We start from the raw sequence: 21,639 nt of genomic DNA, 5'->3' as shown, positions 1-21,639 counted from the left end.
CATGATATCTTGAGAGTGTAAGTGGGCCACCACTACCAAAAAGACTTTAGCGAATACCCTGGGGATCAATGAGATGCCAAAAGGGAGTATTCTTTACTGGTAGTGGTCCTGGCCCAGTGTGAATCTAAGGTAACACCTGTGCCTCGGTATGATGGAGATGTGAAAGCATCTTGCAGGTTGAAGGCCAAGAATCAGTCTTCTTTTTCTAAAGTCAGGATGATTGTTGATAGGGTTATCATCTTTAATTTCTGTGTTTTCACATATCTGTTGAGCTTTCTGAGGTCCAGTATGGATCTCCCAGCCTCCCCTTTTCTTCGGTATCAGGAAGTAACGAGAGTAAAAACCTTTGCCCCTGAACAGGTATGGGCACAGGTTCTATAGATCTTAAGAGGTGAATCATCTCCTCAGTGTAACGTAGTAGATTTTCATAAGAAGGGATCCTGAAGAGGGATGGGGAAGTTTGTTTGGGAGGTGGAAGGGAGAAGTAGTGAATGGCATATCAACTCCGGATGATTTCCAGCACCCACTTGTTGGAAGTTATCTGTTCCCAGGTGCTATGGAATGCAGAAAGGCAGTCTCCGAAAGGAGGAGTGGGCTTTCCCAGAATGTGGTGATGAGAAGAGTGTTCTACCGACACCTCAACCAACCCATTAAAACTGTTGCTTCGAAGTTGAGAGCTGAGATGAAAGACTGTTGTGGACCTGATTGTTTACGCTTAGCGAATTTGTATTTCTTTCTCTGCAGCGCGTATTATCTCTGCAATGGTATTGAGATGTGTACTGTGATGACTGGGTCTTGAACTGTGGCTGAGGGCTATATTTCCTCTTGTAGGCCGGTGTGTATATCCCCAGGGACCGAAGAGTCACCCAAGAATCATTTAACGTGTGAAGAGGCGCGTCTGTCTTCTCGGAGAACAACTTCATTCCCTCAAAAGGGGAGGTCCTCTACTGTAGTTTGGACTCCTTAGGGAAGCTGGACAAATGGAGCCAAGAGGCCCTCCTACAACCACAGCTGTGAAAACCGAGTGTGCTGCTGTGTCCAGTGTGTATTGGAGATTTTTTTGCCATCAGTTGGTCCTCATTAATGATGGCCATGAACTGGTCCTTGTAAGCATCTGGGAGTTGGTCAATAAAGGAATTTAACTTTGCATAGTTCTGATAGTCACATTTTGCCAACAAGGCCTGGTAATTTGCTACCTGGAACTGAAGGGTGGCTGAAGAATAGGCTTTCCTGCCAAATAGGTCCAAACACTTCCCATCCTGGTCATAGGGGGTGGATTTAAGTTGGTACTGGTGATCCCTAGAATTAACCGTATCCACGATGATGGAATTTGGAGACAGCTGGAAAACAAAAATTCTGTGCCTTTTACTGGCACATAGTACTTTTTGTCCATCCATTTGCATGTTGGAGGGACAGAAGCAAGGGTCTGCCATATGATCGTAACAGGGTCTAGGAATGCCTTGTTAACTGGGAGGGCCAATTTGGTAGAGGTTGAAGAGTGGAGAATACCCACCAGTTTACAATGGGGTTCAGTTACTTCATGCAGCTGCACTTGCTGGGCTTCAGCCACTCTTTGGGCTAGGTCCTGGAATGATTTGAAGTAATTCTCCAAGGATGGCAGGGGCAGTGCGGGAGGAGCATCACCCCCTCGGTAGGTGATGAGCTAGAGAAACATCCCCTTTTCCTGCTTCTGTTTCCATTCCTTCCCCCAGTAGCTCAGGAGGGCCTGACACCTCTGAGGGTGCTGGTGAACTAGGGTGCCTCCTTGCCTGCTGATATACCTCGCTAGGGGGCTGCGAGGCTTGTTGCCACTGGGTTTTTCAGAGGTCCCAGTACAGCCACTGTGGGTGTCATGCTGGCAGCTGGAACTATGGCTGCCCAAACCATGGAGGTTAAGGGCCGGGCTGGTACGCTTGGTGTCCCTGGTGAGATTGTGACCCATATGATGGGTGGAACAAGCAGTGAGAACCCAAGTCCTCTCGCTCACTGAGTCTGAAGAGGAGAGAGGCAGGGCATGGCATAGGGAAGAGGAGAGAGGCAGGGCATGGCATGTCCACTACTCCCAGTGAGCTTGGTAATGAGAAGGGGCGAGTCTGAAGCATCAGAGACTGAGAGATCTGATGCGCACCTGTAGTCTGTGGGTGCAGGTGGTACTGATATCGGTGCCGATAGCTGTCAGTGCCAAGGGGTCCACTGGTGCCAGGGGCACCAAGGTTGGTGCCGGTGCCAACCACGTAGTCAATGTAGCCTTCCCTGGAGTGGAAAATCTATGTTTCTCATGCCCCCATTGTACTGGAACTCCTCGCCCATGAGCATTGGGTGTTTGGGCGGCTGACTGGCTTTGTTGGCTTGATAACATGCGTGCGCTGGGTACCAACTATCAAAGATACTGAAGGAGCCACAGATTGTTTCTGGCTCGATCTGGGCTCGCTAGAGGGACTCACAGACTTTTCTTAGAGGTCTTTAATGAGTGGCTCATGTCTTTGGGATCACCTACTTTCAGCCCTAGGCAAAACTTCCACCTTGTGCCCCTCTCCACCCCCCTCCCTTGACAACCTCTGAAAACTAGTAAACTTAGCATTATAAACAGCCTGTCAGAACGGGTAAGAGCTTTGTAATGTTTCTTTTTTTAACCTTTAAGACATTTAAATTGTTTTACAGTTGTGCAAAGCTAAACAATTGAGCCTTGCATTGCATCACCAGCCAGGTTAGGCAGAGAGACAAATCCCCCTTACCCCAAAGGGCCATCATCCCCTGGCGACTAATTTCTACTTCAAGTCTATAAAGCAGACTTTTAAGGTAAATACATCATTCCTTCAATATTACCCATGCACACTTCTCACAAAGGTTCTCATTCTTGACAAGTTACCAGACTTGTGTAGATCCCTTCCACGTTCCTTTTTGTGAGTAAGTGCCCTCTAAGAAACATGTGGGGTGCAGTGAGTTTGTCAGGCCTGCGGTGACAGCTGTTTGTGAAGATCAGGGGCCCTTTGCCAAGGGGTTCTGGTGTCAGTGAGCTTGGGGTGGCTAACAGTATGGGGCAGGGCACTGAGGCTGGTGGGGCAGGTAACACTCACTGGACTGGGGGGCAGGTGGTGCCGGGATGGGGCAGATACCTGTCAGTCTCCAGCGCTCAGGCTGCACCAGCAGCCTCTTCACCTCGAAGTCTTCCCCGCTTGCCCGGGGGCCACTCCTCCTCTCAAGCTTCCCGACCGCTGCTGCCGCCCAGGAGAACACCAGCAGGGGGTGCCACCGCAGAGGAGATGCAAGGGGCCAGGCTCGGCTAGGGCCCCGCACCTGCTGGCCGAGAGCAGCAGGAATCAGGCGCTGCTTGGGGGCAGCCGGGTGGCCCGAGCCCAGGGTGGCAGCAGCCTCTGGAGCAGCAGAGGCAGGGAGGGAGCGTTGTCCGCCATAGGTAGGAGAGGCCGCACTGCTGCTGCTGTTTGCCGCCTACAGCTGTCCTTCTTCTGCGCCGCGTGGCAGGGCTGGGAAACAGCAGCAGCAGCAGCACGGCCTCTCCTGCTCCATGCCGGCTTACGCTGCCTGCCTGCCCCCGCTGCTGCAGAGGCTGCTGCTGCCCTAGGCTCAGGCCACCCGGCTCCCTCTGAGCGCGCCCGGTTCCTGCTGCTCTCAGCCGGTAGGTGTGGGCCCCAGCTGAGCTCAGCTCCCTGCGTCTCCTTCTCTCGGGCGGCCGTGGCCGGGGAGCCTGAGAGGAGGAGTGGCCCCTGGGCAAGTGGGGGAGACTCCGAGGTGAAGAGGCTGCTGGAGTGGCCCAAGAGCTGGAGACTGCGCAATAGTGTAAAAAAATTTTGGCCACAACTTTTTGGTGCTCCCAAATCTTGGTGCCCTGGGCGGCTGCCTAGTTTGCCTAGTGGTTATACCGGCCCTGAATGTGCCCCAAGAGGCTCCACCGATCTGCTTCCTCTCAGAGTCCTTCTCATATCTGATTCTCTCAGCCTTCTCCAAGAAAGATTGCAAACTCAAACTTCTAGTTCCTGTCTTTACAATTAGGGAAACTCCTTAGCCCACATGGCTTATTGCTGTCCTGCCACGTGCCTTGGGCAGCTCTTCCATTGTTTTCAGCTGTCTTTATTACATAAAGGAGGTTTAATGGTTCCTTTCACTGGGCCTGAAGGAGGGCTTGGCATACCCATTGACTAACAAGGTCTGTGCCTGTTTCAGGATCAAAGACTCATTTGATGTCATTAGCAACTTCCTGCATAACATTATTGTAGCATTTTCTATAGTGCCCATTACAAATGGTCAAAAAATGGGATGAAATTATCACAGAATATTTAATTGAAAATTCTGCATCCTCCCCTCTCCTTCCCCAGCTGAATTTTGATGAAAAATTGGAAAACATTTTTTAACCAATTGTAGTGTACATCAACATGGTATCTAAATGTTCCAACTGAAGAACAAGAACACTTCTATGTGATCTGCATGTCCAATCAAAACTAACCAACACAGATGAAATTTGGAATATTGCGTACTTATGATTAACTGCCATGAACTATGTACAGATGGTGGAAACTGGTAACTGGAAGAAATGGGAGAAACTGTCCTGCAAATGATTAAAAAAAAATTCAATATGCAAGAATCCCTGATCTTCAGTGGAACTTGCATTTGTGACCTGGACAGTCAGATATTTTCACCATGTCTTTTTAGATGCACTGTATAGTCAACTTTAGGCCGTATTGTTCACCTGAGAAAGATCTACATGGAGATAAAGATGTAATTTCAACACAAATGTCATAAACTGCTATTTTCGGTGTAAAAAAAAAAAACAACAAAAAAAACCCAGAACACCAACAGGAAACATCACAGACGGATAAAACGATAAATATGTAGAGTCACTGCCGTCTTCAGACTTCCTTTGAAACGTAGGTGACAACACTCTCCACCACCATACACAGTCTTCCGGTAAGTGACTATTTTCTCTTACTTCAAACTGGAAGAGGAACATATACGAAGGGTAGAACAAAATATAGGCCATCTTACGTCTTCTTAAAAACCCACTGGTTTGAAAGATTCTATTACTTCTGGAGGCATCTCCTACCTCTAAAATGGGAATTCTATCAGAACAGGTAGGTTCTTTCAAACCTGTGTAAAATATTTCAACTTTGTTATCCCTTTTAAATATATTCTAATGTTGTTTTTTTAAATAACACTTTGAATCAAACAAATGTTTTGGATACAGAAGTTTGATGGAGGTGTTTTTAATAACATCTTTCTAAACAATCTATCTTTTTCAGCTAGGGCTTGCTTAGAAACAAAAGAAGGATGCAAAATAATTTCACCTTCATCTGATCATAATGACCACAGCAATAGTTCAGATCTCAAAAGCCCCTGGTAGTAAAGACTGTGCTTGAGAGACAGATTTTAAAGCCACAGAAATAACAGGGTACTAGAAATAGTCTGTTGAGTCATTTTGGTCTTTATAATGGGGGCATATAATCATGTTTGTTAGAAATATGTATTTAAACCTATCACATAACAGGTGGTGGATTTTTTGTTTTGTTTGTTTTGTTGGGTTTTTTTCATGCTGAATGAGGCACAATTTAGTCTCACTCTGCTGGGAACCCTGTAGTGATCAGCACATCCCAGGAAGTGGATGAGAATGACCAACCAGACTGTGTGGCCAAGGCACCCAGAAAATATGCCGATGCAGTGATTCACCCCTCAGTTTAATGCTGCCCTGCCCTAGAATCACAGGGATGGGAGTCAGACCACAGAGGGTTTATACTTTAAGGATACAGCTAATCCATCACTGGTATCAGTGGGTGAAAATTACACCCCTATATGCCAAAGGGTCAACTGAGCTCAGAGTATTCCTGACCAGAAAAATCAATGAACATTTTCTGTTTCAGGGTAAGAATTATTTAAATAGCTGGACGGTGTTATTGTTCCTGGATCCCTGCTAGGGAGAAACTGAGCAACTGGCCAGGTGTATTATGGTTCCCTCCACCCCACTTCTTTTGCTGAGGCAGGATAGCAGACTAGAAAAATAGAAGTTAGCAATCAAAAGATCTATTAGACTTCCCCATTCATGGATCTTCAGATGGTGGTGGGAAGTGGAGGTAATGGAGATGACTTACCCTGTTTTCTTGATAGGAGAGGTGAGATCCATGCACAGAAGGTCTATTCCATGCACAGAACAGAGTGATATGATCTGGCCCTGCATTTTTTCCTCTCTTTTCCATTTCATTAATATGTTCCAGATCCCTCCATTGCTCCCCAAGGACCACACTGCAATTCATCACTACTTAAAGCTTACAGTATTTCAATCACTTTCAGTCCACATCATTTGTTCCTATCCAAGCCAATTTGAATTCAAGCTTCCAGACTTTTAAAAACCAAATATATTACATCTGCTTCATGCAGTACTTCTGTAAATCTGTCCCAAAAACAATCACATTCATTTATAAACCTACAGTGCTCCTGGACAGTTCCATTATCCTCAAGATTTTCAGTAACTCCCCACTGCCCCCTTATTATTTCTTTCATTATCTCACTAATAATAGAGGTTACATTTGTCGGGATGGTTACTGCCAGGATCACCATTCCTTTTTTTTTTTAAATTGTACGCTGGATCGATGGTCTGATGAAAGTAGCAGTTCCAATATTCGAGTTTGAGTGGGTTGAATGAGCCAGATCTCAGCTGGTATTAAACACAATAGCTCTTCTGACTTCAGAAGCTACACCAATTTATACCGTCGATACCAGTCGAGGATCTGGCCCAGTATTTTTCATTTCAACAACAGCTAGTCTTCATGACTTACAGATTCATAGATTCATAGACTCTAGGACTGGAAGGGACCTCGAGAGGTCATCGAGTCCAGTCCCTTGCCTTCATCGAGTCCAGTCCCCCGCCTTCATATATACTTCTATCACTTTTCAATAGAATAGGTTGGAAATATTTTGAAATATTTCAGGAATTGTTCTCTTCTGTAATGATAATTAAGTATTAACTTTTAAAACATCCATCTTTAATAACTTAATATTACATCACTGGCAGGTGGGAAACACATTAGTTAAGATTACGAAGTGGGTTTCTTTTTTTCACCTCCCTTTTTCAGTAGCTCATAAGTTCCTCGGAAAAAGTGATTTGGGGCTGAAATTTTCCATGCTTGATCTCAGTCCCAAGGTGAATGTTTGGTTTTGTCAGATCAGCGTATTCTCAGGCATGTGGGCTCTTTTTTGTGGTTGCCAGAGTTACTCTGGGTTCTTTCTGGGTAAAAATAAGAAGAAAAGAGTCTTTTTTCTTTCTTTCAGAGAACAAGAACCAGAAAAGGGACGGGCGGGGAGGGAAACTTTTGGATCTTCTTTCGACATTACAAAAGTCAAAATCACCAATTTTTAAAAAAATATTTAAAGGTCACCATTGATGACCTCAGTTAATCCTTTCTTATCTGATTGATTATGTTAATTATCCAATTTATATGCAGAATCATGACGCAAACTCCTCAGTAAAACTAACTAACTAGGAAATGCATGAACTTATGGTCCTTCTAAAGGCCAAATGCAATTCTCAGATCTTAAAATCTTTTCTCCAATATTCGGTTGTCCCTACATGTGCAGATTACATATGTCAATAGGGATCCAGCACATGGAGGGAAGCAAGAATAATTTGAGCCAAGATCTGCCAAAGGTATATGAGAAATTATGCCCTAATTCATATTTTTATTATATTAAGACCAGATTTTGAAACACACACTCACATATATGTGTGTGTGTTTCAAAATTTGGTGCAACTCTTCTTCCTCTGAAATCACTAGTAAAACTCTCATTGACTTAGATGGGAGCAGAACTGGGCCAGTGCTGAGCACTTTTGACTATCCTATCCAAAAAACACAAAGTCATCAGAAATTAGAAAAACACAGCTTAGTTGCAGAAAAGAGTTTTTAGACATTAAATATTCTTAGGCTATAAAGGGGATCAACATTCTATCTTGTGGTATGTATAGAAAGAAATTCTTTAACTTAAAAATGATGCTCTGAGCCTTCAAAAGCAGAGACAGTTCAGTTGAAAAATACCTTTCAAATAAGACACTTTCCTTAGCTACATTAGGGTACTGTAATATTTTTAATGTGGCTACCTACAATATGTTGTGTTGTCACATTATATCACTGAATTTGCTATTCATTATCTTGCTTCAGCTCACAGGAAAAAAAACTTTTCTTCCCTGAGAGGGTATTGAAACATCAACCGGAACACCAATTGTGCCTGAAACAGTATGTAAAACAAGGCTTATCAGTTTGTTTCAATATATATTTGTCACGGTTTTGTTGGCCATGATTTTATTTTGCTGATTATCATCTCCCTCTCCCTTGTCCCAATATAGCTGGATATGTAACAACTCTTTTATGAGGGAGGTTATTATTAAATTTAGAAAATGCATGATTTGAAAGGATAACAGAAACCGTGTATAAAAAGCCAATAACTCTTCAAGAAGTCACACAAGGATTCACCACACTTCTCTGATGGCCGAAGGCCTTTTTGACTTTGCTTTCTGGCCTCAACACACATCCAAAGCTTATGGGTAGCACCAGTTAATCATATGCTTTGTGTGTTGTTATTTAAATAATAGATGCTGTTGAACCAATCCAGAAGATCAAATCATTCCAGGTTGAATTCTTATGTTAACTTATATTTAGAAATACTTTGCTGCATGAGTATTCTCACTGAAATCTGCCATTTGAGTTTCAAGAGGGCATCTGACAATGGCTTTACAATTGACTTGAAAAAGTTTTAGTCATCCACTCAGGAAGAAGAAACAGTGTCAAGTGACCAGTCACATGGCAGGAATAATTAACCTGAATTGTTTACAAACACCATAGGCTGCAAATTGTTTGGCCAAAACGTTCTAGTGTGAATAATGAATACATTTGCAGAAAATCAGTCACAAATGTTTCATGAACAAAGAAGAGAGCTAAATTTACACTGAATATTATTCTCAGTGGGGGCCAGATTATTCTATTCTTAGTCATGTGGAGTAGGATCTCACTTTATGAATAGTTCTACTGTTTGTGGTGTGTGATGGGTCACCAAAACTAGATGCTATTGTTTCTGCTTTCTAAATGGACGCCTAAAACTTTTGAGCAGGGGAAAAACAAATGGCAAATAATGAATAATGCAGTTCTGGGGTGAAAAAACATTCATGTTAAAACCTCTTAAACTGTCAGAATTTGCAAACATCTGAATATTCGCAAATTAATAATATCATCCCATGAAAAACAGCAGCAGAGTTTATTTGGGAATCTGTTGGGATTTATTTGTTGTTATTATTTGTGTTCTGGTTGTGGCCACAGCATGCCATGTCCACACACATAGCAAGACAGGCTGCCTGCCTTGTAGAACTCACAATCTAACCAGCTCTGGAAGAAGTGATAACCAAAGCCCTGCGCAGATACAATATTGTATCCACATCTGACCCACCATCCACAAAAATCATCTGCAGATATCCGCATCTGCGGATGCAGATACCCATGGATATAAAGTAAATATTCATGGATTTGCAGGGCTCTAGTGATACCTATAGCATGGATGTGGCTGGGATATGATGGACAAGTGGCCATTACTGTGAAAACAGTGGATGTGGTTGAAAACTATACATTAAAATCAGGATAAGGAAGAGAGGTCCCCCATTAAAGCTCAAATGGTAGATGAAAGGGGTTTTCTTTCCCTGAATTCAAGAAGGTACAGTCCATTGTCACAATCAGTGTTGGAGAGGAAGGGGGATTCGAGTGACACTTTCTAGCAGGGGTTGACATTCTTGTGCTGAGGTATGTCATGATCAAACTCAATAGGACTCAAACCCTAATTTTAGAGAAGGGCCTACACCAAAGTCCTGATCCAAACTACTCTGAAATTTGAGGCATTTGAAATATTAAACCTCTCAATCCCAGTCAGTGTAAATCTGTGCTAAAAATGACGCATCTACTTTCAGGACATGCAGGTTCAACAACTGTTCTGTCTGGAACAAACAGTGTTCAGATTATACCACACCACAAAGATAATGTGATTTCTATCACACAAATAAATATATGTTGTTTTTCAACACAACAATTCTTTCTCTGCTTTTAGATAATAGCTTAGTAACATTGTGCCTGTCCTCTAGATATGTTATAATAATTGTTTTACTTGTTGAGAAAATAATTTTGGATGTGTGTGATTACAGATAGCCTTTAAAAAGAAGACTACATGGAGTTTCCAGAATGTTATTACCCAGACCTTAACCTCACCTGCAACGATTACAGTGAGAATGAACATTTTCTCAAGGCCAGCAAAATCTTTCTGCCCTGTATGTATGCATTAGCTTTTGCCTTTGGGCTGATAGGAAATTCTTTGGTCGTTATCATATACATTTTCTGTGAGAAACTGAAGACACTGACAGATGTATTTTTAGTGAGCTTGGCTACAGCAGACTTGCTTTTCCTTTCCACCTTGCCATTCTGGGCATATTCTGCTGCTCACGAGTGGATTTTTGGATCCTTAATGTGTAAAATTATACGGGGCCTGTACACTTTGAATCTGTACACTTCAATGTTAACGCTCACTTGTATAACTATTGACAGGTTTATTGCTATTGCCCAAGCCACAAAAGCCCACATGTGTCAAGCCAAAAGAATGGTTTGGGGGAAACTCATCTGCATTTTAGTTTGGGTGGTTTCACTAGCATTTGCAATACCACAATTTAAATACAGTACACAACTGAACTACGATAAGTCAGTCTGTCAATCAATATACCCTTCACAACTCATAGAATTGGCTTTTACAGTATTCCAAATGACCCTTGGATTCTTTATCCCCATGGTAACCATGATTATCTGCTACTCAATAATTATCAAAACTTTACTTCATGCCAGGAGTTTCCAAAAGCACAAATCCTTAAAAATCATATTTTCCATAGTAGTGGTGTTCATTCTTACTCAGTTACCCTACAATTTACTGATACTCATACGCAATATACATGTGGAATTCAACCTGGACTACAATTTCGACTCTGCAGTGGTCATAACAGAAGCAATTGCTTATCTCCATGGCTGTCTCAACCCTGTTCTGTATTTCTTTATTGGGGTGAAGTTCAGGAAGAACTTCCAGAAAATCATTAAGAACATCACATGTGTTAAGCGTCAAGGTATCATGAAGCCATGGCAAACCACTGAAGAGGATGGCTCGAAAACTTGTACCGCCTCACCCAATGTAGAAGCAACAAGCATGTATCCATTATAAAAACTGCATAGAGGGTACCAGCTTTGTTAATTTTAAAATGTACTCACCGTCATGAAAGGGCTTATGTAACAGCCTCATTAGACTGATATAGTACAAGCAGGCTACGTGTAAGCTTCCCAACACATTTAATGCATCCCAGTCCTGACATTGTAGCACTCCTGCTATTCCTGAGCAAAGACTGGTAACTGGGTGAAACTCTGCAGTAGTTTTATGATGGGCATACATAAAGGTTTAAGGATGAGATCATCAAACTCTTTCATGTGTGATTTAAGGCTGGGTTTGAACTCAGGGTTGCAGTGATGGAAAGCTAGTGTATCAGCCCTCTGGACAAGTTAGTCTCCCAGGAGGGATGTTTGTAAGCAGAAAAGACATTTAAGAGCTTTGTTTTAAAAAGTCTAAGAGAAAAGTTGTAGTTTGTTGTGACTTTTAACTTGACTTTTTATATTAAAAATGCAATTTGTTTAAATGCTCAATCTTCCCATTGTAGTTTCATGTGATTCTTTTTTTGTTTTTGTCTGTTTTCCCTTTCTTTGATCCCTCCGAGTCCCTCTCTGCCTTCAAAGACAGAGTGAGATTTCTGTGGTCACAGCACAAAATTAATCTGTCTTCAAACAAATATCAAGTCTTTCTAACAAAAAAACTCAAAGCATAAAACACCTGATTCTGTCACACACAACAGTACACATCACCTCATAACAGTGCTGGTGTAGCCAGTTTGGCTGGTCCCACTTCCTACATAAAAATATTGGATTCCACAGACTGGATCAGACTCATGATCCATTTAGTTGAGTATCATGTCTCCAACAGTGGCGGGGTTCCAGAGGAAGGCCCAATAAACCCTACAGTAGGCAGATGTGGGATAATCTGTCCCCATGAAGGTCTCCTCCTAATATACACTCTGAAGCATGAGGTTTTAAACCCTTCCAGTACTCTTTTAGCATTAACTGTTGTAACTTAGACAGTCTTGCGATCCATATAAACATCTGGTCCTTCCTCCTAACTCTCACAGAATGCACTTCCCTACCATGCTACCGATGCCCTACTTTGTGCATGTACCTAAGGCATTGTGTTCCCTATGAAACAGCTGCTCAGATTTTCCCAGACTGCAGTGAGAAAACAGCAATACAAACTAAGCTAGGGAGCCTGGAGGGTGCCTATATATGGTTGTGTTTTGAATAAAGCAGCTGTGCGGGCACAAGTCAGTCATGGTTGTTGTAATCAGGTGAGGAAAAAATGTCATGAATTGGTTAAAAAAAGTTATAATGGTAGGGTAGACATGGTTTTACAATGATCGCTGTCTTAACCACAAATGCCAGTGTCAAGAAGGTGTTAACAAACAAACAGGTTTCTATGTTTCACAGTCAGTTTCTCAGCCGCTTTTACAGGATGTTTGTTATTTATTTCTTCAGCCCTACCAACAATTTTTCTATACAAAAAGAAAATGTTTAAAGTAGAAAATTAAAACTATGAATAAAGATGCACAACAAATTGTTAAATTATAACATATGCCTGGAGTGCTTAAAAAAAGATAATCCCTAACTTTTACTTGGCTACACACTCTCTAAACAGAACAATCAACAGTTTATCTTATTATTAATAGCTTATAATATTTTCTCAAACAAAACAACATCTGAAGATACAGGGCCTTACTCTGCTCCCACTTATCCCAGCTTGACGTTGATTTAATTCCTGATTCATACCAAGAACAAAATCAGGCCTTTCAAAAGCGTGACTACAGTTCTGTCAGCAATGAAGTCGTCTGCTCTCCTTTTTAATTGAATTACAAACAGACATTTGCTGAAGGAAATATTGGGAAAAAATGCCTACATGCCTTTGATTATGCTATGAAAATTCATAAGCAATTTTTTGCAGTGGTGTAGTTTCTCAGATGCTACCAATGTGAGATGGTGACAGAACATTTTTAACCACTACATCACCTAACCCTACCTGATCCTATCACTGCAGTACTTTACTTATTCCATATATATGATATCTACCATATGCTAAAGGGAAAATCAAAATTAACACAAGATGTGTACCCACTTGACTCGGATATAGTGCTGAACTCCAGCCCAGCCTTCACTGTAGACACACTCTACAAACTGTCACATACCAAAAATTTTAAAAGTTAGAAAAGAAAACAAAGAAAAACAAATAAACAAAAAGAAAATACAAATGAACAAAACCTGAGCTGGCTAGGGGCAGACAGAACATTAAGCTTATGATGATTTCTCACTTAAGATTTCAATGGAGTTATTCCAGATTCACAAACAGACAAGAATAGGACACCGAGAGAGTGGTCCTCATTTCTAATTACAACTAGGGAGTTGAATCCTGTTTGCATCAGGCTGTGATGGCACAACAGGTGGTTTACCCTTTGAAATAATTGTGGAAATCATTACCGAGCACCATTAGTATTAGGTGCTGAATGTGACCTCAACCAACAGGCACAGAGAGAAAGGAGGACTCTCAGTATTATGAAATGACACAGACACTCATTACACATCATTTCAAGGAAAGACCTGCAGAGGCAGGATCAATGTGACTACAAGGGAGAGTGGAAAACAAATAGAAGGCAGGTAGGCAGGCAGAGAAAATAAAGAGGGGCAGACAAAAACAAGTAAGCCACAATTCTTGCTCTATACTGCTGCAAGAGGCAACAGGCTAGATTCGCCTCTCTGGGCACAACTTGCATGTCCAGCACTGAGCAGGGCAGTTACACCGGGGGAAGGGGGATTCACACTCAGAGTAGGCTGTGGCAGTATCACCACCTTCCCCCTCCCTAGGGTGCTCTGCTGGAGTAAGGCAGCTTTAAAATCTAGCCTGGTTTGCACACAGCATTGTCTGCAGAGGGTGCCTAGGAAAGATGCTGAATCAGCATCTCTCATAGCCAACCGGCTTCTCCTCCCCCTACAGCTGCACTGGCTAGTTCCAGGTCACTGGCAGAACAGAGGTGACGGATGGTGTGGACTATTTTAAGGAGGAACCTAGGGGATGATTCTGACCCAATATTGTATTTATTTGGATGTGACTATTGGACCAAAAACCCAAACATGAAGACAAATAAAAACAGTCCTTAACATTCTGCCTGTCCTTGTGGGGATTTCCTTTGTTGCAGGATAAATTCTAGTGATACTTAGCAGATAATTCATCATCATCATGATAATAATGTATTTGTTTTGCAGTGACACCTAAAGACCTCGTTCAGAGATCAAGCCCCACTGCTCTAGGCACTATGCACACACGTAATTAAAAGATAGGCCCTCCCTGAGAATGATTATAATCTAACAGCAGCCTGATTCTGCAACATAGCAATGCATGTGATAGTGGACCCCTGCCTCATGGCAGAACTCCCTGACTCTGCAAGGGTCTGTCTGCAGTTAGGATCTGAGACCTGACGATAACTGTCTTTCACATGAATAGGGAGATTTTCAGGCATCCATTCAGTGTACCAGGAAAAAGCTGTCACTCAAATTCGTACATGCACATATCTTGCATAATAGCAAAGGAAATACATAAACCTACAAGGTTGAGCAATATTATTTCTCATCTACAGGCTTTGGGATTTCCACGTGAAAAAACTCATTTCTAAAGCTACTTTGCAACGCTGCCAACTCTGTCAGGTCCAATACAGCATTACAGAAGAGGCATATACCCATCAGGCCAGTTAAAATAGTGAGGTCTGAATTTCCACTGTGTATTAACTGGTTTTACATCACTGTGATTCCCCAGAGGAAAGTGACGTCACACCAGTGTAACACTGTGTAATGAAGTGCAGAATCAGGCCCTTATTTGTCTTTCTATTTTAAACTATATACCTTAGAAGTGAATCCAGCCCTGAGATGGATTGGTGCTAACTCCATTGATTTCAATGGAGTTTCACTAGGGATGGATCTGGCCTTTGTTTTCTTTGGGTGAAATAGTGTGCTCATCTTTTAGGACCTTGCAAACACTTAGGGTTTGCCTGCACTAGGGTTTTAACCTCAAAATAACTGATTGCTCATAAAGACTAGAGAACTAAGGGCTAGTGTGGACCCTCCACAAAGAAATGCTTTTATAGCGACATAAGATCTTGTGGTTCATTTTAGGCTGAGCTCAGTTCTGGATCAAATATTTGGGGAAAGTCCACACCTGCTTTTACAAGCCAGTTAACTAAAGGTATAAACTCTGCTGAGCAGGAACTGTCTTTATTCTTTGTATTGTACAGCACAGTGTGAAACAAATAACAAAAGTTGCCGCTAAACAAATAATAAATAAAAAATAAATGGGGATAGTTCATCTTTATGCATTTGAGGAATTAAAATTAAGATAAAATAATATATAGGTGATATCAGAACTAATTATTTTAGGAGATTGCAACTGAATCTCAGCAAAATGAGACAGTGTTTGCAATATATGTACGTTTCCAAGACACTGTATGGGACAGTATTTCACTATCTACAGTTTCAATCCATTTTGAAATGTCATTAATGTTTGACCTCCTTGTCACAGTTCTTTTTTATGGTTACCCCAGTGATATAAAATGTTGTTAGTGGTTAAAAATGAAAATCTTTAGTATATTATTTCTGCTCTTTCCTATCTGATAGTCTGCTGATAAACAGGTTGGGCCAGATTCCCAGCTGGTATAAATCAACACAGCACTACTGAAGTCAAAGAAGCAGTACAGATTTACAACAGCTAAAGATTTGGTCTTTCCTGCCTCAAAATTTATTGCTCTGTGGGTTTATGTTTGCTGAACTGTGCTGCAAAGGCCTGACTGTGACACCTATATTTCTGGTGCACGTATCTGATTCACCACAGAGGTAGCTCTGAAATCTCTAGCACTGTAAAAGGCAGTGCTGCCTGTTTATGTTCTAATATCTTTTCAGAGCACAAAAGCACAGAATAATTTAAAAATTCACATATGACCCACAGGTAGCAAAATGCATTATAGCTGACTAACATTTAGTACCCATAGTTGCATGCAATACATAGGTGGAGCTGATCAGTAGACCTTTTATATATATATATAAAAATTCCCCTCTCACCCCTATGGGTGGTATGTGTCTTCCTCAACCTCGGGTCCTCTACCAGAGGCCTGGGAGTTTGAGGGTTCTGCGCAGTATCTTAGCTGTTCCCAGCACTGCACTCTTCTGGACAGAGAGCTCTGATGTTGGACATTATGCCTCATATCAGTCTCTCTGGCTGTGCTCGCCGCGCAAATGAAGTAGGAGGGTGGCAGTGAAGTGTTCCAGTCGGTAGACTTCGGTGTGGGCCTGCACATCCACTTGTTCTTCGCAGTGTCTTCTTGAGTCTGGCGGCTGTAAGGTGAGTTGGTGCCCTATCTCCAGCGTTCGTAGAGCAGCCAGCTTCCCTCTCTTTTACTGCATTGAAGCGGTTAACGTGAGCTGTTTTTCTTCAGTAAGGGTGTGGAGTAGGTTTTTGTCCATCGCACAGTACCTTATCATGAGGTTTCATATATCCCTTCCTCCTTGATTCTAGCCGGATCTACTGTGTACAGCAATTCCCAATCAATTCCAGGTTCTCTGTCTCGTCCATACGTGAATGGTATGTTCCAGTAGCCGCCACTAGAGTATCGTCAGATTGTCCTGGTTCCTCAAAATCTGGCGCGGACCTATGTCTAATACCGTGTCTCGTCCGAAGCCGGCTATGACTCTCCTAAGTTCGTGTCACTCACCTCATATTTTTGATGTAGGGCGGGTGGAAGCGTTAGGGGCTTTTGCTCAAGGTACACAGTCATCCACGTTTCAATCATCAATTCCCCTCTTACTCTCTTGAGCTCTAACCTGTTGCTTAGTGCAGCAGCATATACACAATCAATTTCCAGGTTCTCTTGTCTCGTCATACTGAATGGTGTGTTCCAGTAGCCGCACTAGAATATCGTGCAGAAGTTGTCCTGGTTCCTCAAAATCTGCGGCGCGGAGACCATGTGAGTTCACACTTTAACCGGGTGTCGACCGGATGCTCGAGCATGATACTCTCCCCTAGTTACGTGTCACTCTCATCTATTTTGAGGTATCTGTGTGGGTACGGGCATAGGCTGCGTGTAAGGAGTGGACTCCCTTTTTCTCACAACTTGGGTGGAAACCTCTGTTGCATTGTGAGGAGCTTCCGGGTTTTCACATCGGCAGCCTCCATGTCCTCCTCTTTGGCCAGCTCAACTATACGCAGGTATCTGATGACCGGCAGGGCGTATCCGTTGATGGCGTGGATCTTGTTCTTCCCAACTGAGCTGGCTCTTCAGGACCTGTCTTATCCTTTGGTGATACTTTGGATGTTTGCTGTCTTCCTTGCCTCCTCATCATGGTTTTCCATTGTGACTGTGGGACGCCAAGGTACTTGTAGCTGGTCTGTATGTTCTGTCTATGTGGCCCGTGCGGTAGTTCCACCCCATCAGTCTTGACTACCTTCCCTCTCTTCACTACATCCGCCACACTTCTCCAGTCCGAATGACATCCCGATATCCTCACTGTAGATCCGCGTAAACGTCAGGTGGATTACAATACGAGTCGATGTCTCGTTCATTCTTAGCCATACAGCTTGAATGTCATCCATGTTAGAGGAGGTGGCTGATGGTAGTTCCACTCCTGAACCTGTACCGTATCCAGTCCTTGTGATTATCTGGCTGACGGGGGTTTAAGCCTATGCAGAACAGCAGCGGGGGACCAGTGCATCACCTTGGTGGGTATATGCCGCACTTGATGGCCACTTGTTGCAAAGCTGCCTTGAGTTGACTTCTAGTGTGTCTTCCATAGTCCCATTGAGTTCTTTGAGGAAGGTCCTTTAGTGTCCTGTTGACTTTTGTATAGTGCCAGACATTCAGTCAGATCACGTGTGCGGCATTGAGTCGTAGGCTTTCCTGTAGTCAATCCAGGCTGTCTCCTCAGATTGGTCTGTCTAGAGCTTGAGTCTTGGGCGACTGCTCTATCTATGAGCAACTGGTGTTTTGAGCCTCTGGTGTTGTTCCAATGCCTTTCTGAGCTGTGCTTCATGTAATTGGCCCATATGTCCTGTAGCTTGCAGGCTATGATGCCTGAGATAAGGACTTTCCATGTTGTGGGGAGGCAGGTTATTCGGCCGGTAGTTGGACGGTTCTGTCCCTTGCAGGGGTCTTTCATGATCAGCACTGTCCTTCCTTGTGTTAGCCATGTTTGGGTGGGAGCCTGCTGCTAGCAGCTGTTCATCTGTGCTGCTAGGGCGTTCATGCACCTGCTGTTAGTTTCTTTAGCCAGTAGGTGTGGTGGATCATGTCTGGTCCAGGTGCTGTCCAGCTTTCATGTTCTTGACCCGCTGCTGGATGTCTTCTACTGTGATGGTGACTGGTTTCTGTTCTTGGAGATTTGCTGTGCTCTGTTCTCAGGTCCTGCAGCCACTTTGCACTGTGTTTATGAGTCTTCTCTTCTCCCATATGTTTTTCCAGTACTGTTTCAGTTTCTGCTGCTGGGGGCTCTGCTGTTTATTGTGTTGTTGCACTGCCAGTTGGGAGTACACCTTGGATGGTTCTTTGACGAGAACAGGGCATTTAACTTTTGGCCTCTGCTTCTCTAGTGTATCTCCTTAGCCTGGTAGCCAGTGCTGTGAGCCTTTGTTTAGCAGTCTCTTAGGGCTTCAGATGGAGTCAGGTCCTTGTATTTTTTTCAGTAGCCGAGTTCTTATCCTTAATCTCTACACCTTCTGTAGTTCCACCAGCTGAATAACTTCTCTCGAGTCCGCCTTGATCTTATCCTCCAACCTCATTTTCCAGGGTGGGTACATACTATTGTTTTTTCTTGATCGTGTAGCCAAGCATCTCCAGGATTACAGAGGCTGTAGCGTATACCAGTTCATTGGTTTGAGTTATGGTGGTAGTAGGGATTGTCATGAGGGGCTCTATTGGGCATCTTCTAACATACTATCTGATGGTACTTCTCCACTGAGCCTTGGTAATCGTCTCGAGGATGACTGTAGCTAGTTTCTCCATGATCTTATGCCTCATATCAGCTGCTGTGCTCTGCAATGGAGGGGTGGCAGTGAGTTTCAGCTTCAGGTGTGGGCTGCACATCCCTTGTTCTTCCAGGTCTTCTTGAGTCTGGGATGTAATGTGGAGTTGGTCTATCTCAAGCTGTGAGAGCAGCTTCCTCTTTACCTATGTTGAAGGTTGGGGTAACTAGCTGTTTCTCAGTAAGTGTGGATGTAGGTCTTTGTCATCCATAGTCCCCTCATACGTTTCATATATCCCTCTCATTAGGTCTACTGTTGTAGTAGCATTCCATCAATTCCAGGTTCTCTTGTCTCGTCCATGAATGGTTTGTTCCAGTAGCCCACTTATCGTCAGATTGTCTGGTTCCTCAACATCTGGCTGTGCGGACCTTGTTAATCCGGTGCGACGTCCGAGCCGCATGACTCTCCTAGTTCGTGTCACTCTCATATTTGAGGTAGGCGGTGAAGCGTTAGGGTCTTTTGCTCCAAGGACCCCTACTGGAAAGTTGGGTACCAACCGGGATTTGAACCCCGGTCTCTCATATCAAAGGGCGGTCTCCCGTATCAAAGGGCGGCGCTCTTAACCACTACGCTATCCAGTCGCTGGATATAAAATTCAGGGGTAGGCAACCTATGGCACGTGTGCCGAAGGCGGCACGTGAGCTGATTTTCAGTGGCACTCACACTGCCTCAGTCCTGGCCACCAGTCCAGGGGGCTCTGTATTTTAATTTAATTTAATTTAAATGAAGCTTCTTAAACATTTTAAAAACTTTATTTACTTTGCATACAACAATAGTTTAGTTATATATTATAGACTTATGGAAAGAGACCGTCTAAAAATGTTAAAATGTGTTATTGGCACACGAAACCTTAAATGAGAGTGAATAAACGAAGACTCGGAACACCACTTCTGAAAGGTTGCTGATCCCTGATATAATTAGAGCTCGTCCTGGGTACCTACAGAACCCACAGCCAAGAAGGACCTCCAGTTTGTAGGCGAACCTCAAATTTCACACGGGATCATGTGGTCTATAAATACCTCAGCGTGCTGATCTGTGCTAAAAGCAGGTTGAAGTTCAGCTTGTTTTCTGCTGGTTTACACTGGAAGAAGGTCTATTAGCCAGGCTCTCTCTCAATACCCAAATGAAGGAAGGGGACAAAGGAGAGATCTCTGTCTCCCTCTCTATCCCAGTTATACGTAGGAGGGGAGAGCTACCATCCTTGTCTGTTGACCTCATAAGGGATGACTAAGCAGAGGTAAGGGGCTAGAGTAAACAGAGAGAGGAGAGGCTGAAATAGCCCTGAGCCCAAAGGATAACCACTCTGCAGCCCTTTAAGATCATAATACTAAAGAATTAAGGGCAGTGCATAAATGGTTCTGACTAGCCTATGGAAAGCGGTAAAATAGAAGACTATTTTCCAGTTTTCTTATCTATAGACTGTGAACAATGGGAATAGAATAACAACACTGCCACAGTGTAATGCAGAACTCTAATGATACATCCAGATGACTTCAATAATGGTCTTACAGTTTTGGCGGCTTCCTCAGCAAGAGGTTGACAGCAAGATGACCAGTGAGCCCAGTCCTAACCTCATAGCTCGTGCTCTCTCTCACTGTTGTGTTCCCAAGGGCTCACATTTTGCATTGCTGGCCCTCCTCGGCCAACAAGACTGAAAGCTCCTGGGTTCCTAATTCAAGATGTCTTACAATCCTATTTTGCTGAATCTTGATGAAGGTCATCATATGACTTTGGGAAAACTTGCATCACCTCACTTTTCCCATCTGTAAAATGATGACAATGCCAACATACAGGCGAGTTGCAAGGCTTAATTCACACGTATCTGTAAACACTTCAAGGTCCTTTGAGACATTGCAGGCACACAGATGTTATGGTGGTGGGTAATTAAATAGCATAATATATTAGAAAAATACACTTCTACTCTGCTATAACACCGTCGTAGGGAGCCAAAAAATCCCTACCACATTATAGCTGAAACCCCATTATATCGGAGTAGGGGTGGCAGGGTTCTGGCAATGATTTAAAAAGCTCTGGGCTCCAGCTGCTGTGGGGAGTCCCAGGCCCTTTAAATTGCCGGTGGAGCCCCACTGCCACAGCCCTGGGGTAGGGGCGGCAGGGCTCCAGCAGTGATTTAAAGGGCCCGGGGCTCCCCACAGCAGCCAGAGCCCCAGGCCCTTTAAATCGCCGGCAAGCCCCGGTACCGCAGCCCTGGGGTAGCAGCGGCAGGGCTCCAGCAGTGATTTAAAGGGCTCTGGGCTCCCCGCAGCAGCCGGAGCCCCGGACCCTTTAAAGCGCCTCCGGAGACCCACTGCTACTGTGCTATATGCGAACCCATGTTGTATCGGGTTGCGTTATAGCGGGGTAGACGTGTAGCATAGTATATTAGCTGTGAAACAAAAGCCAGAATTTAAACATTTTGTTCCA

At 43.5% G+C, this 21,639-nt stretch overlaps 2 protein-coding genes and 1 long non-coding RNA gene across 9 annotated transcripts in view; 2 read left to right on the top strand and 1 right to left on the bottom strand.

Annotated features, from left to right (window-relative positions):
* The window catches only part of LOC142046333 (uncharacterized), a 277,336-nt gene that overhangs the window by 23,421 nt on the left and 232,276 nt on the right, over positions 1-21,639 (top strand). The window lies entirely within an intron of this gene.
* Positions 1-21,639, bottom strand: part of FYCO1 (FYVE and coiled-coil domain autophagy adaptor 1) — a 161,004-nt gene that overhangs the window by 81,294 nt on the left and 58,071 nt on the right. Inside the window, exon 15 of one of the 6 annotated variants that reach the window (XM_075062511.1) lies at positions 6,875-7,231. The exons of the other annotated variants lie outside the window; for them this stretch is intronic. Within the exon in view, the coding sequence (XP_074918612.1) occupies positions 7,216-7,231 (16 nt within the window). The 3' untranslated portion in view covers positions 6,875-7,215. Of the gene's footprint in view, positions 1-6,874; positions 7,232-21,639 lie in introns of those variants that run through there. 6 annotated transcript variants of the gene reach the window in all.
* Positions 3,942-11,701, top strand: CXCR6 (C-X-C motif chemokine receptor 6). 2 transcript variants are annotated; one of them, XM_032803208.2, is made up of 3 exons: positions 3,942-4,923; positions 8,160-8,234; positions 10,181-11,701. In XM_032803208.2, the coding sequence occupies exon 3, from the start codon at positions 10,204-10,206 to the stop codon at positions 11,233-11,235; it is 1,032 nt and encodes a 343-aa protein (XP_032659099.1). In that variant the 5' UTR covers positions 3,942-4,923; positions 8,160-8,234; positions 10,181-10,203; the 3' UTR covers positions 11,236-11,701. The 2 variants fall into 2 exon arrangements, with proteins under 2 accessions (XP_032659099.1, XP_032659100.1); XM_032803209.2 differs by having other exon boundaries at positions 3,942-5,087.

This window comes from Chelonoidis abingdonii, chromosome 2, assembly GCF_003597395.2.
Source record: "Chelonoidis abingdonii isolate Lonesome George chromosome 2, CheloAbing_2.0, whole genome shotgun sequence".
In the NCBI taxonomy this organism is placed as follows: domain Eukaryota; kingdom Metazoa; phylum Chordata; order Testudines; family Testudinidae; genus Chelonoidis; species Chelonoidis abingdonii.
Note: the sequence above shows the minus strand (reverse complement) of the source record. Positions and strands in the feature narration are given on the sequence as shown.